Source organism: Juglans regia, chromosome 6 (assembly GCF_001411555.2).
Source record: "Juglans regia cultivar Chandler chromosome 6, Walnut 2.0, whole genome shotgun sequence".
In the NCBI taxonomy this organism is placed as follows: Eukaryota; Viridiplantae; Streptophyta; class Magnoliopsida; order Fagales; family Juglandaceae; genus Juglans; species Juglans regia.
In genome coordinates this window covers 25,467,318-25,480,315 of record NC_049906.1, presented here as the reverse complement: position 1 = coordinate 25,480,315, position 12,998 = coordinate 25,467,318, and the positions used below count along the sequence as shown (strand labels likewise).

General features: G+C 34.1%; 2 protein-coding genes across 2 annotated transcripts; one reads left to right on the top strand and one right to left on the bottom strand.

Annotated features, from left to right (window-relative positions):
- The first annotated feature begins 5,666 nt into the window (after nucleotides 1-5,666).
- On the top strand, nucleotides 5,667-7,424 carry LOC108998753 (intracellular ribonuclease LX-like). Its single transcript, XM_035690722.1, has 4 exons — nucleotides 5,667-5,718; nucleotides 6,044-6,294; nucleotides 6,388-6,574; nucleotides 6,838-7,424. Exons 1-4 carry the CDS (start codon nucleotides 5,667-5,669, stop codon nucleotides 6,975-6,977), a joined length of 630 nt encoding a protein of 209 aa, XP_035546615.1. The 3' UTR covers nucleotides 6,978-7,424.
- A 3,307-nt stretch (nucleotides 7,425-10,731) lies between these two features.
- Nucleotides 10,732-11,523, bottom strand: LOC108998755 (F-box/kelch-repeat protein At3g06240-like). The gene has a single exon (XM_035690721.1). It carries the CDS (start codon nucleotides 11,521-11,523, stop codon nucleotides 10,732-10,734), a length of 792 nt encoding a protein of 263 aa, XP_035546614.1.
- Nucleotides 11,524-12,998: the final 1,475 nt, after the last annotated feature.

Here is a 12,998-nt window from a genome sequence, read left to right as displayed (position 1 = left end):
CCTTTCTCTCTCTCTCTCTCTCTCCCCTGCAGAGCCTCGGGCCGTAAGGTATTTCTAACCCTCTCACTCTCTGTTGCGCGCACGGGGAGAAGAAGAAATGATCTGTTTCTCCCATGCACGTACTGATTATGTTCTAATATATAAGTTCACACGTTCGAACATTTAAGTTGTACGTCCGAACGTTATATTCTAAAATTTTCCCCCCCAAAACGTTCGGACGTTTAAAATATACGTTCGAACGTAACCTTCTTCTGATGTAACATAAAATCTAGCGGGAAAGTTCCTGCACTTTCCTTCCCTATGTTCGAATGTAGCATAATTTTCCGTTCGAACGTTCTAAGATTTTCAAATGAACGTTCGAACATCTAACTAAGACGTCCGAACGTACATTTCATCAAAGTGTTGCCATATTTGAGCGGAAAATTTCCCGCACTAATTTAACTAATGTTCGGACGTTAACAGATTTGGCGTTCGGATGTACATAATTTTCTTGTGATTTTCATCAAATAACGTTCGAACGTATAGTATAAACGTCCGAACGTCTGAATAATCACGCAGATACCTTAATCGAGCGGGAAATTTCCCGCTCTTGGTTTAATGTTCGAACGTTAACTTGAAAGGTTCGAACGTACTATTCCTACTATACTTATTAAATGAGAACATAAATCATGTATATAATATATAAACTATACCATATATATATATATAAATCTTAAGGATATATATTAAATTGTTATTTATTAAATTCTAATTTATATACTAACTTATAATATAATATATATTTTTAATTGTATATATTTATAACTCTATACTACACTGTATAGTATGCTAGCATAATACTTTAAATGAGAACATAAGTGTATATAATATATAAACTATACTATATATATAAATCTTAAGGATATATATTTAATGGTTACTTATTAAATTCTAACTTATATATTTAATTATAATATAATATATATATTACATTGTATATACCTATAACTATATACTACATTGTATAGTATGATAGCATAATACTTTAAATGAGAACATAAATGTATATAATAAAGAATATTTATGTATTAAATCCATATCACAGAATATTCACAATATTCTTACAATAATATTTATACACATATTAATTCATCAATAAACACAATAAACTCATAAACTATTCACAAAATTTACAAACAATAATCACAATTATTTCAAGAGTAAGCATAAAATCACAACAATATGTATAAACATATTGCTAAACTTTATAAATATAACAAGTACTCACAAACGTCAAACTAATTTGGCTTAATTGTCAATAATATTATATAACATCTTAATATATAACATAAACATTTATAATATAATATATTATAGATATTATTTTTGAAATTAAATTGACAAACGTTCGAACGTAATTATTATTACGTTCGAACGTTCTGTGTATATAAGGCCAAAACCGAACGTCGAAACGATATTTCCAAAACGTAATTACAAATGTCCGTTACGTTGCATGCCGCCGTCAACTCCGCCACAACCGTCACAAAAAGGTAGGCATTCATCTTTTATTCAAATAACATATATTTTATTGAGATTTTGATTGAGTTTTGTTTAAAATCGGATAAGTGGTGGCCGGATATTCAATTTCATTTTCCGGCCACCACGGCCAGCCATTGGCCGAATAGTCACCGTAGAAATGTTTCTTGAAGTGTATACTTCATTTCTATGGTGACATTTCGGCATTTAGAACCTTGTAGAGAAATTTTCGAGATTTCAATAATGGCTGAGTTGACTCAGCTCTGCGTCGTAACGTTCGAACCTTTCACCAAGACGTTCGAACGTACGACGTTTAAATTACAGAGCCGTTACAACTTCTACGTTTGAAGGTAACCTTCTTACATTCGGACATTTTATTCATCAATTTTCATAAACGTTTAATGTATACTTTAAATATTATTAAACGACATACGTTCGAACGTGAATATTTTACTTTCGAACGTAAATCACATACGGTCGGACGTTTAATTATAATGTCCGAACGTAGTGATTTTCTACGTTATTCATGCTTCGACGTTTGGATGTTCGTATTTACGTTCACTCGTAAAACAAATACGTTTGAACATAAAACATAAACGTCCGAACGTACATCAGCTAATATTTATTTACTGTTTATGTTCGAACGTCTATGTTTTACATTCGAACGTATATGTTTTACATTCGAACATCAATTTATTTACATTATTGATCGTGCGAACGTATAAACTAATGTTCGAACGTTTATCTTTACCGTTCGAACGTGAAAGACAAAATGTTCAAACGTTAATGTAGAGCAGCTTCAAATTAATACAAAAAAATGCATTAATGTAAATAATTTTTTTTTCCTTTTCTATTTTCAGGATATGGCTCTTCCACTACATACTAGGAAACGAGGGAGGGAAGGAGCCACGTCGGACACTGCCCGTATCGGAGCTCGTACTGTTATGGTAGAGCGAGAGGTCCTGATTAATGAGTTCGACGAACTCTGTTGGCAGCAGACGAACCTGAGAGATGTTTTCCTCAGTAGAGGCTGGGGAAATATTTGCACATTGAGGGGGAAGGTGTACCCCTCAATGGTTCAAGAATTTTATATGGAGATATGTGACATGCCTCATGATGCATCCTCTCACACCGTGACTGTACGCGGTATTTCCATTGAGGTATCACCTGATGTCATCGGCGAGCACCTTGGGATTCGTCTAGGAGTTGAGACATTTGCACACTCAACACCCCGTGAGGATGTAGGCACTTCTACATCATCTACTGGCCAGGCATTTGAGCCAGCATCAGCCAGAGATGCAGGCCAGTCAAAGGCTGAGGATACTGGCGTCGAGGCTCGGGATGATGACCGAGATGAGGATTTCTACATCCTCACCTGGAGGGACCGCATGCAGATCGAGCGGAAGAATGCCTTCAACCAGAACCATCTGCTGCATTTCTTCCGCATGTTGCACCTTATTGTTGCAACAAATGTCGATCCCGTGACTCATAAAACCACATTTAGTCGGCTTCGGGCACAATTTTTTGATACGAGTGGCATGTGGAGATCCTATAGATTTGCCACTGCACATCTTTGAGAGCATCCGTTACGAGACGAGCATCGTCTCCACGGATAATCTCTCATACGGTGTCCTAATCAGCCGACTATTACTTGCACGGGGAGTGCCAACCCAGCCAGAGGAGCGGGTCAAAGATCAGATGAGCCCCCTCGACATGACCACGCATCGACGTAGTATTGGACAGGCGAGGGGACGTCAGCCACCCCCTGTAGAGGATCTAGTTCCTCCGACGCAGCTTGAGCCAGGTCATGTCAGGAGTAGTAGTCAGCATATGTCGAGCACATCTGCAGGAGATGTGCGGCCTGCTTGGGTTGATGCGGTCATCTCACAGCTGACTGCGCATATCTATCATAAGATCGATCGATCGCTCGAGGCTATATCGGCGTTTGTTGCCGAACTCATCCATCGTGTAACTATCCTCAACGACAAGGTTGATACCTTGACTGAGGAGGTACGAAGTTCGACTTTTGCGGAGAACGTTATCATCTGACTGTTGTTTACTACATTTTATTAAATCTTGTATTTTATTTTTAATATTTGTAATGAAAAATATTATTGAATATTTCTATCGTTTGTTAATTTCAATTTTTAATCTTCTTTGATGTTATATTTTTCAACTTTAATACTAAATCACTGCATTTCAAATATATATAAACATAAATATATATTTATATATTACAAATTGTGTATATATAAATATATACAATTCAATTTTTTAGACTTGTTCACAAATTATGCACAATAAAAACCACATAATTTTTAAATTAAAGTCATTTAATTTAAATTTACAATGAACGTTACATTGGTGCAAACTTTTTACGTTCGAACGTTAATTAATAACGTGTGAACGGTTGCGCCAAAACATTTTACGTTTAAACGTAAACAGACATAACGTTCGAACATATATGTGACGTTCGAACGTATATTTCCCATACGTTGGAACATAAAAAATTCTCATTCTATCTTTAGTGACGGTTTTCAAAAATTGTCACAGAAAATGCCTTTTAGTGACGGTCTATGGAAGGTCACAATTTCCCAACCATCACTAAAAAGTAATTGTGTTGTAGTGTCAATAGCTCTAAATAAGATTTATATTGGTTGTCCACATTACAATAATGTAAGTGTACTATTGTTAGTGTGGGTTGGCCTTCATCCCTTGTAAATACAAGTTTAGTGTACGAATTTACTGCATTGCTTACACAAATGATATGATGACAACATAACAACCAATTACGGATCAACTCCTTAAGGTCTAAGGAAAAATATTTATTGCAAAGCTTTAAATCTGTAATTAAATAAATAGGAAGCTTTAATTGGAATTGATCCTAAAAGCAGTATTTAATTGGCACAGGCAAAAATAATAAAAAAAAATATATTAAATAACGTTTGTTTGTTGTAGAATATAAAATATAAATTGTCTGAATTTGAAAGAGGGAGAGAGAGGAAAAAAAAAACGTTGGATAGTTTCTTAGAATATATCTCTAATGTTGATAACAGAGATATATATAAATGTAAGAGCAGGTGGATGTAGCACGAGACCTGTCCTGATAAGAATAAAAATATATATATATATATATATTTTTTCATTCATTTTTTTTATATTTTTAAACATTTTTTCTTTTAAAAAAAAATCACAACATCATTAAAAAATGTTTCTTTAATCATTAAATAAATTTTATAAAAATTTATCAAGACCCAAAATTCAATGACTAGCATTTTTGTAAAGGTTGTATTGAAACCTAGGCGCTCTCAATATATCTTTATTGCACCATTATTGCATAAGGCTTTTTATAGGTAATAGTTTGTTTTATTGGGTTCATGAAAAGGAATGTGGTTGGTACATGTCAATATCACATAATATCGGAAGCAATGAAATCAAAATTAGGGGTGTAATTAATATGTTATACAACTCATAAAATTAATATTGACACGAAATTAGTATATTTAAATTTTATATAAATATAGAGACGTCGTGAAATAGTAAAAGACATGAAAAAGGTTCAATTTTATCAAAATGGAATAGATGTACTTTTTTTTTTCTCCATTTTCCTTAAAAATTAGTAAAAGTAAAGATCCATGGCCAATTTTACATGTTGAAGATATATTTATTTATTACTGAATTAATGGTGATCTCATCCACTACCCATGCATTTATCTAGTCCAATAAATTGTACTGAATCGACTTATTGAAGCCTCATCCTCTCGTACGTGGGTTTATATCAATATTGGTAAGACATGGAAGAAGTATCATTGAAATGAAAGCATATTGCATGAGGACATTAATGTAAGTGGCAGATATTACTTAATAGGATAGGCATAATTGGTCCAACCTGCTAGTATATATGGTAATGCACATATATACCTGTTTACATAAAAAGCAAGCAGAGGTCGTGGGCTAGTTTTGAACCTGAATTAATGGATATTAATCTCAACTTCGAGTCTTGAGAGAGAGTCTTGAGAGAGAGTCGTGGGTCGTGGGCTATAAAGTGAATAAAGATAGAAAAAAAAAAAAAAAAACAATACAATGTACGTACTTGGACCCAAGCTCGATTATCCAACATCCCAAAACCTTATAAATATTCCCAGACCTACATGACTGGCCACATAACCTCATCTGTGAAATTTACAGCTACAGTTTTGGGAGGTAATGTTTACATCTAACCCCTATTTTGGCTTTGACTCTGATTAATTTGTGCCTTGAGCTAGTTCATTGTGCTTGTTATTTTATTTTGCAATTTTCTTGTGGTAGTTTTAGTACACCGAAATTGATTTGCTTCTTTTTTTTTTATGGTGTCTCTTATAACATACTTGTGTTCTCTCCCTGATCCCACCCTCCCCTCTCTCTCTCTCTCTCTCTCTCTCTCTTCTTCTTCCATTTGGCTTTATTCTAGAATTTTATGGTATCCTCATCTGTTTCAACAAAAGTTGATTTTCATTCTGAAAAAAAAAAAAAAAACAAAAAACAAAAGTTGGGTTTCTACGTTCTTTAATTTTCATCATTCAAGTCTTAGCTTCTAGCAATGTTGCAGAGGAATTCTCATATTACAAGTTGGCACTCCAATGGCCAAATTCTGTATGCAATGTTGGTGTTCCTTGTTCAAAGAAACCCGATGAGATTAAAACGGACTATCAAAGATTTTTAATACACGGACTGTGGCCTTTCTGGCCAAATAATTCTGCGCTAGCTCCTTGTCTGGGAAATGAATTGACAAGTAGCCAGGTACGTAATTAGACTACATTACAGTCATGTTTGCTCAAAAATCGTTGCACTCGGTTTAAATTTGATATGTATATATCTTGGCATGACTTGTAGGTGAAAGGTATAAAAGATTCGCTAAAAAAGTATTGGCCAAACCTTCTTCGCCCAGATGACTTTAGCTTCTGGAAGTACGAGTGGGCGACACATGGTAGATGCCTTGGTCTAGAGCCATCCGTGTACTTCAACGATGCAATTGAACTTAGAACACGCTATAACGATTATATTGGTTTAAATGACAAAGGTTCGTTTTATAATTTTTCATGTGGTTAATTTGAAGGTAGTGAAAAAATTAAGATTTCTCATATGCCATCTAGTGCAAATTGTTTTTATTTATAGAATAGAGCCATAGAAATGCTTAAATCATTTGTTGTTTCGATTATTTTTTTTATCGGTTGGTTTGACAATTACAAATGGGTACTGTAAATAATTAAGGATATTCGGGTTTGTGCCACTTGATTTTTCATATCAATTGATTTGCAAGTTCTTTTCCACGCTTCTTCTAAGGATGTCGACCGATCCCCAATCCATACAAGCGGATAACTATCTATAATGCGTTGTATGAAGCACTTGGCAAAAAACATGGACAATTGAAATGCAACATGAGAAATGGTGGTTATCAAAGCAAACTGGGATGGAGCTGTTGATAAAGAAGGGAAAAAGGTTGGCCTCGGAGTAGTAATCAGAAATGAGGAAGGTGAAATTATGGCTGCTGTTGGTGAACAAAAAAGCTTCATTTCTAATCCTGCAATAGCAGAAGTTTATGCACTAAGGAAAGCTATGGAATTATGCAGAGATCTTAATTTCGGCAGAGTCATTTTCGAAGGTGATGCTCAAGTCATTGTGAATGCAGTCAATGAAGAAGAAGAAGACCTCTCCAGTTATGGATGTGTCATTGAAGATGCCAAGAAGCTGTTAAAGGGAAGGAGTCAATGGAGTGTCAAGTTTGTTAATAGAAAAGCTAATGAAGCAGCACATTATCTTGCTAAAGAAGCTTTATCTTTGTGCTTTGAAAATGTTTGGATAGAAGAAGCTCCAGTTTGTATTGAGAGTATTTTGCTCAAGGAAAAACTTTGTAATGCGGTTTTAGATCAATGAATGAATACTGAGGTTATTTTCAAAAAAAAAAAAAGGAAAAAAGATTGAAGGATATATAGGAAAGACTTAAAGTGCTGACTTACAAAACAAAATCCCCCAAAACAGAATTAACATACAGGAATCATATTCTCATTTGAACAGCCACAAGCTTAGGCGATGCTCCTTGTTTCACCTCTTCATTTCATTCACTACACACTCTACTAGCCCACAATATGATTCTAGTGTTGAGGATAGTCAAAAGGAACAACACACTATGTAACGCCCCGTCCCCGAGGGTCCGGAGAGTTAACTCATATAACCTGATAATCAACTCTAACAAGGCTAGAGTACTTCCAAATTCAAGAATATATATTTTCTCAAACCGTCTATTGAAGCAAACTTAAGAAATATAAATAACTTCCAACATCAACACTAATACCACGAGATACCCAACAACCATTCACTGCTAATCTTCTCCATAAACTCTAATACTGATCCTCAGCTGAACCATCAATGTCATCTGAAATATTATGGAGATAAGGGGGTGAGTTATCAACAACTCAGTAAGTAGAGAGCATATACTAGCATGTAAACATGAGCATTTATAACATTTAATAAGCAGAACAAAACATTTACTTTCATAATGCAGAAACAAAACTTTGTACAAAACCATTAGAGTGAAATTTCCAGAAAAATAAATTAATTCCAAAAAGAACATCCGTTGGCATTTCCAAACTGAAACATTATAATTAAATCATCTGTTAGCATCACATCGGGACAATACCATATTTAACCCCCGTGGTAGGGTTATAAACCACCATTATACCCGTGGCTGGGCCTTAACAGAAACAGAACGGATTTTATCGAAAATCCAGTTACACACATATACAGAATCAGAACATCATGCCAAGATTTTCAGATGACACATCATGTCAAAACAAAACACTAAAAAGCTTCAGATCATTTCACATGTTCGAGATAAACATAAACAAAGTATTCTCATTTGTTCATAATAAAGATTTTAGAATTCCTTATTCGCTCTTTTACATAGTTCAAAAATAAAGTAGACAAAATTAGCTCATGTCTACACCAGTAATGACAGAAAACACTTTCTCTTATATTGAATTTATGCATATGCAGAATAAACATCTGAGGTTGTTTTCAGATAATTTCTTTTCAAAAATAAACACGTTTATTTTCCAAGTCAACATCATTTTATTTCTTTTATGCAAAACTAGTATATGAACCCCGCTTACCTGGACTTCTTAGTTTTTTCAGAATTTGTCTAAAAAAAAGTCGAGTCGACTATAAATCATCACCTATAAAAATAATCACACAATTTTCGTAAGTTTTCAATCAATCACGGATTTCGATATTTAAGCCTAAACTTCTAAAATAACCTATTTTAATATCTCAAAACTTAAAACCCTCATAATTCCAAAATATACCATCACTTCTTAAAAATCACCAATATCCACCATGACCAACATCAAACTCAAAACACCAATATTTAAACCCGAAACAGCCAACAAATTTCAAAGCATAAGCCAATCTCACACAAACAATTCCATCATCCAATCCAACCGATCCCCTTACTCCTCGGACTCAGTCCAGCACAACCAACAAATTCACAGTAAATATAAATTAGCGAAAAATACATTTAAATCTCAAAAGTTTTTTGAAAAAAATACTTACAATGCTATAATATAATTCTTGAAAGATCACGAAGGTGCTAGAAGCGGCAACGCAGCAACAAAACAGTGCGAAATGCACTGTGGCCGTGGGTCTCAAAAACCCAATTTTGAACGGATGTAAACGAAGACCCGAGATTAATAGGGTAGGGCTTAGGGATGTCGGTGAAGCTAGTGGTGGTGGTGGTTGGCCGTGGGTGGCAGCGTGGGCGGCGATTTAATGTCAAAAAGCTCAAATCGAAGATGGAGATAGATGGGCTTCACCGGTGACAGATCGGAGCCAAGGATGGGTGCATTAGGTTGCTAGCAGGTCGATGATGATGTGGTGAGAAGATGGTGGCCGGAGGTGGTGCGACGGCGGTGCAAGGAGTGCCGCGGCTTGGTGTGGTGCGTGGGGGCTAACGGTTGCACGAGGAGAGCTGAAATTGGAGGGGTGAGGTCGCCGGCCGGTGGGGAGCACGATGGGGTGGGCGGTGTCGCGCACGGCGGCGGCGGGCTGGGTTAGGAACGGTTGCACGGCGAGAGAGAGAGAGAGAGAGAGAGAGAGAGACGTCCGCGCGGGAAGGGAAACCACGGGAGAAAAAGAAAAGAAAGAAAAAAAAGAAAAGGAAAAGAAAAAAAATAGAGGGAAAATAAGTGAGGTCCAAAACTCACAACTTGGGTCACAAAATTCCAACAAAAAATTATTTCGACACCACAGTTTTAAATAAAATAAATTTAAATACAGTGACTAAGTAAAATAAAATAATTAAATCCAACAATACAATAATTTTTAAAACCTACAAACTAATTTAAATTAAGAGAATTTAAATGCATAACAATTATTAATATTAATGAAACATGTCAAATTTAATTTTCACAAATTAAAAAATCATAACAAAATAAACCCACTAAAATCTGAAAATTTAAAATAAGATAATCAAATTTTAAATTAATAACAAATAATCATTCAATTAAACAAAAAAAATACACTAAAAAATACGGGGTGTTACACACTAAATCAAAATGGCAGAAACTTGAAGGAAAAGGAAAACTGTTTTATGAATTGCTGCCCTAATACTTGGACCAGAAAATTAATCACGATTTTTCACAAACCAAAGAAGGAATGATATGAAGAAAAGAAAGTGACACTTACATTATATATGAAAATGCTATAAGTGCCAAAACAAGAAATTCAAATTCCTATTTCAAGAGGTTCTCAGCATGGCTAAAATGGTGAAGAAGAGGGAAAGAGCCAAGTAAGAGAGGGTTGAAGCATAAATTAAGTATAAACCTGAAAAGTATAAAACGCCTACTGCAGCAAGTATATATAAATTCCCTGTGCTTTCACTTTTTGTCCAATATTAAGCCAATGGCCATATACTTTAAAGTGAAACCATCTCAATTGAAGCTAAAATCTGTCATACTCCTGGACGTCATGGTCCTCATGTAATTCCAATCCACAAACCATTGTATTTAAGCAAAATAGGACCAACTCTTCAACTAAATCAACTTTTGTTACATAAGCAGTCAATTGACTCCATGACCAAAATCACAACATCGAAACCACTCTGTTTCACAGTAATTAATCTATAGTCCTCTTGGAATACATAAATAATAATAGTCCAAATCTGTGATAACAATATCATAATGATCAAGTGTATTGTTGCTCAAGCACATTCCTCCATCCATTAACTAAAACTAGGCTCTCTCTGTAACTCACCAGAACAAACGTTTCCGAGCCTTCGTCATATATTGGAAGATTCTTTAGTTCTCCTGTTCTTGGATCAAACAATACCAAACATTTATCTGAAACACAATGGCCGCCGTTAAGCACAATCAAACCATCGTCCCGAAATTGTAAAGGACGGCTGGGTACTGCAATCGTAAATAGTTTAGTCCAAGAACATTCCACAATAGACTCGTTCATCACCCATATTTCATACTCCATTGATATTCCAACGTCATTCCTACTACTATTACTATATGTAGGAAAAATCACAGCTACAGAGTCATTGATAATGGCAATGTCAGCAGGAGATCCTACATCATCAGGCAACATTATTTCCCGGAAAATCTCATTGCTCATATCAAAGGAAAGCAATAAATTATGCTCCCTGTCGCAACGCTGACGAAAAATCAACCAATAACAGAATCCATTTAAGTATGAAGGAAAATTAGATCTTTTAATAAAATAGGCTGAGTTGAGGGATGCATCAATCACTCTCCAAGAATCAGTAGTAAGGTTGTATACTTCAACTTGGTAATGCGGCGGTGAATAGAAGCACGTGATTTTAACCACCTTGAAGTCATTTGTGTTGAGATCAATACCAAAGCCAAACTTGTAACTCGTGAAGCAAATATCAAGAGGGAGAGGGACAAAATCAGGTGGGCGAGGGACAAACGGAAGCCTCTTAGATTCTCTGGTTGCAGGATTCCAAAGCATCAAGTGCTAAAGATAGATATCTTCAGCGTTGTTTTTAACGGGAATGGAAAAGTTGCCGCCTTTTATTTGGGATGAGTTGAGATGATTTATAAATAGTAAAATAAAAATTGAATTATTTATTATATTTAGTATAGAAATTTAAAAAATTTATTTTGATATTTAAAAAAATTAAATTATTTATTATATTTTATGTAAAAATTTAAAAAAATTATAATAATAAGATTAAATAAATTGAAATCAATTGAGATAAGTTTTGAATCCAAACTTTTAAGTTGGTTGCTTTAATTGTTTTTCTTGTATACGACCAGGCCGGTCGGTTTTTTGTCCAATAGGCAATATATATGTTTGTTTATTCCTGACGTACGAGTGAGATAAAAATATTTTTTAATTAATAATATTTTTAATAACGTTTTCCTTACCGTTGCTTAATTATATGTTTGGTTCATACGTGCTATTTGTTAAGGAAAATGATAGAACCGCTGGTGGCTCCCGCTGGGAGTCACCGTTGGCTCTATCATGTATTTTTTTATGTATTTATTTTAACGTTATTTTTATATAATTTTTTTTTAAAATTTTAAATATTTAAAAAAAATAAAAAAAAATTATAATATTATTAAAAAATACTTCCTTAATCATGAAGTAAAAAATAAATTATTTGTTTTTATTTTACTTGGTGATTAAGGAAGTATTTTTTAATAATTTTTTTTACTTCATGTTTAAGAAAGTATTTTTTAATAATATTATAAATTTTTTTATTTTTTTTAAATATTTAAAAGTATTAAAAAAATTTCTAAAAAAAATAACTGTAAAAAAAACACATCAAAAAATACATACTAGAGCCAGCGGTGGCCATCAGTGGTGGCTCTAGCAGTACTCATTTGTTAATGGTGTAAAAAGTTAGTGCAATCGGCTGGTATTAGTATCATTGATGGTCAACGTCTTTTTTCTTGTCAATTTCTTTTTCATTGATTAACCAGTTGCCGGATGGAGGAAAACGACTATTTTTTTATTTAAATGGTTGAGCTTATTGAGAAAAGATGGGATTGGTCTGGTATTGTTTTTCCATTTGAGTGTACATGGTGTTGTTTTTTATACAATATATAATCTCTAGAGAGATTAAAATGAGGGTTGTACACCATAGAGGGCTTAAATCTATCTAAAGAGAGCGATATTTCTGTATCTCAATCCAAACTGATTTTATTTAAATGTTAATTTTATTGTAATTTTTATTACATTATTATGTATTTCACTAACACCAACATTAGATATGTATATTTTAGGAAACTATATATTCTATAAGAAACCATCCCACGACTCTCTCTCTCTCTCTCTCTAAGTTGAGATTAATATCCATTAATTCAAGTTCAACAGCTAGCCCACGACCTCTGCTTGCTTTTTATGTAAACAGGTATATATATGCATTACCATATATAATAGCAGGTTGGACCGATTATGCCTATCCTATCAAGTAAGAT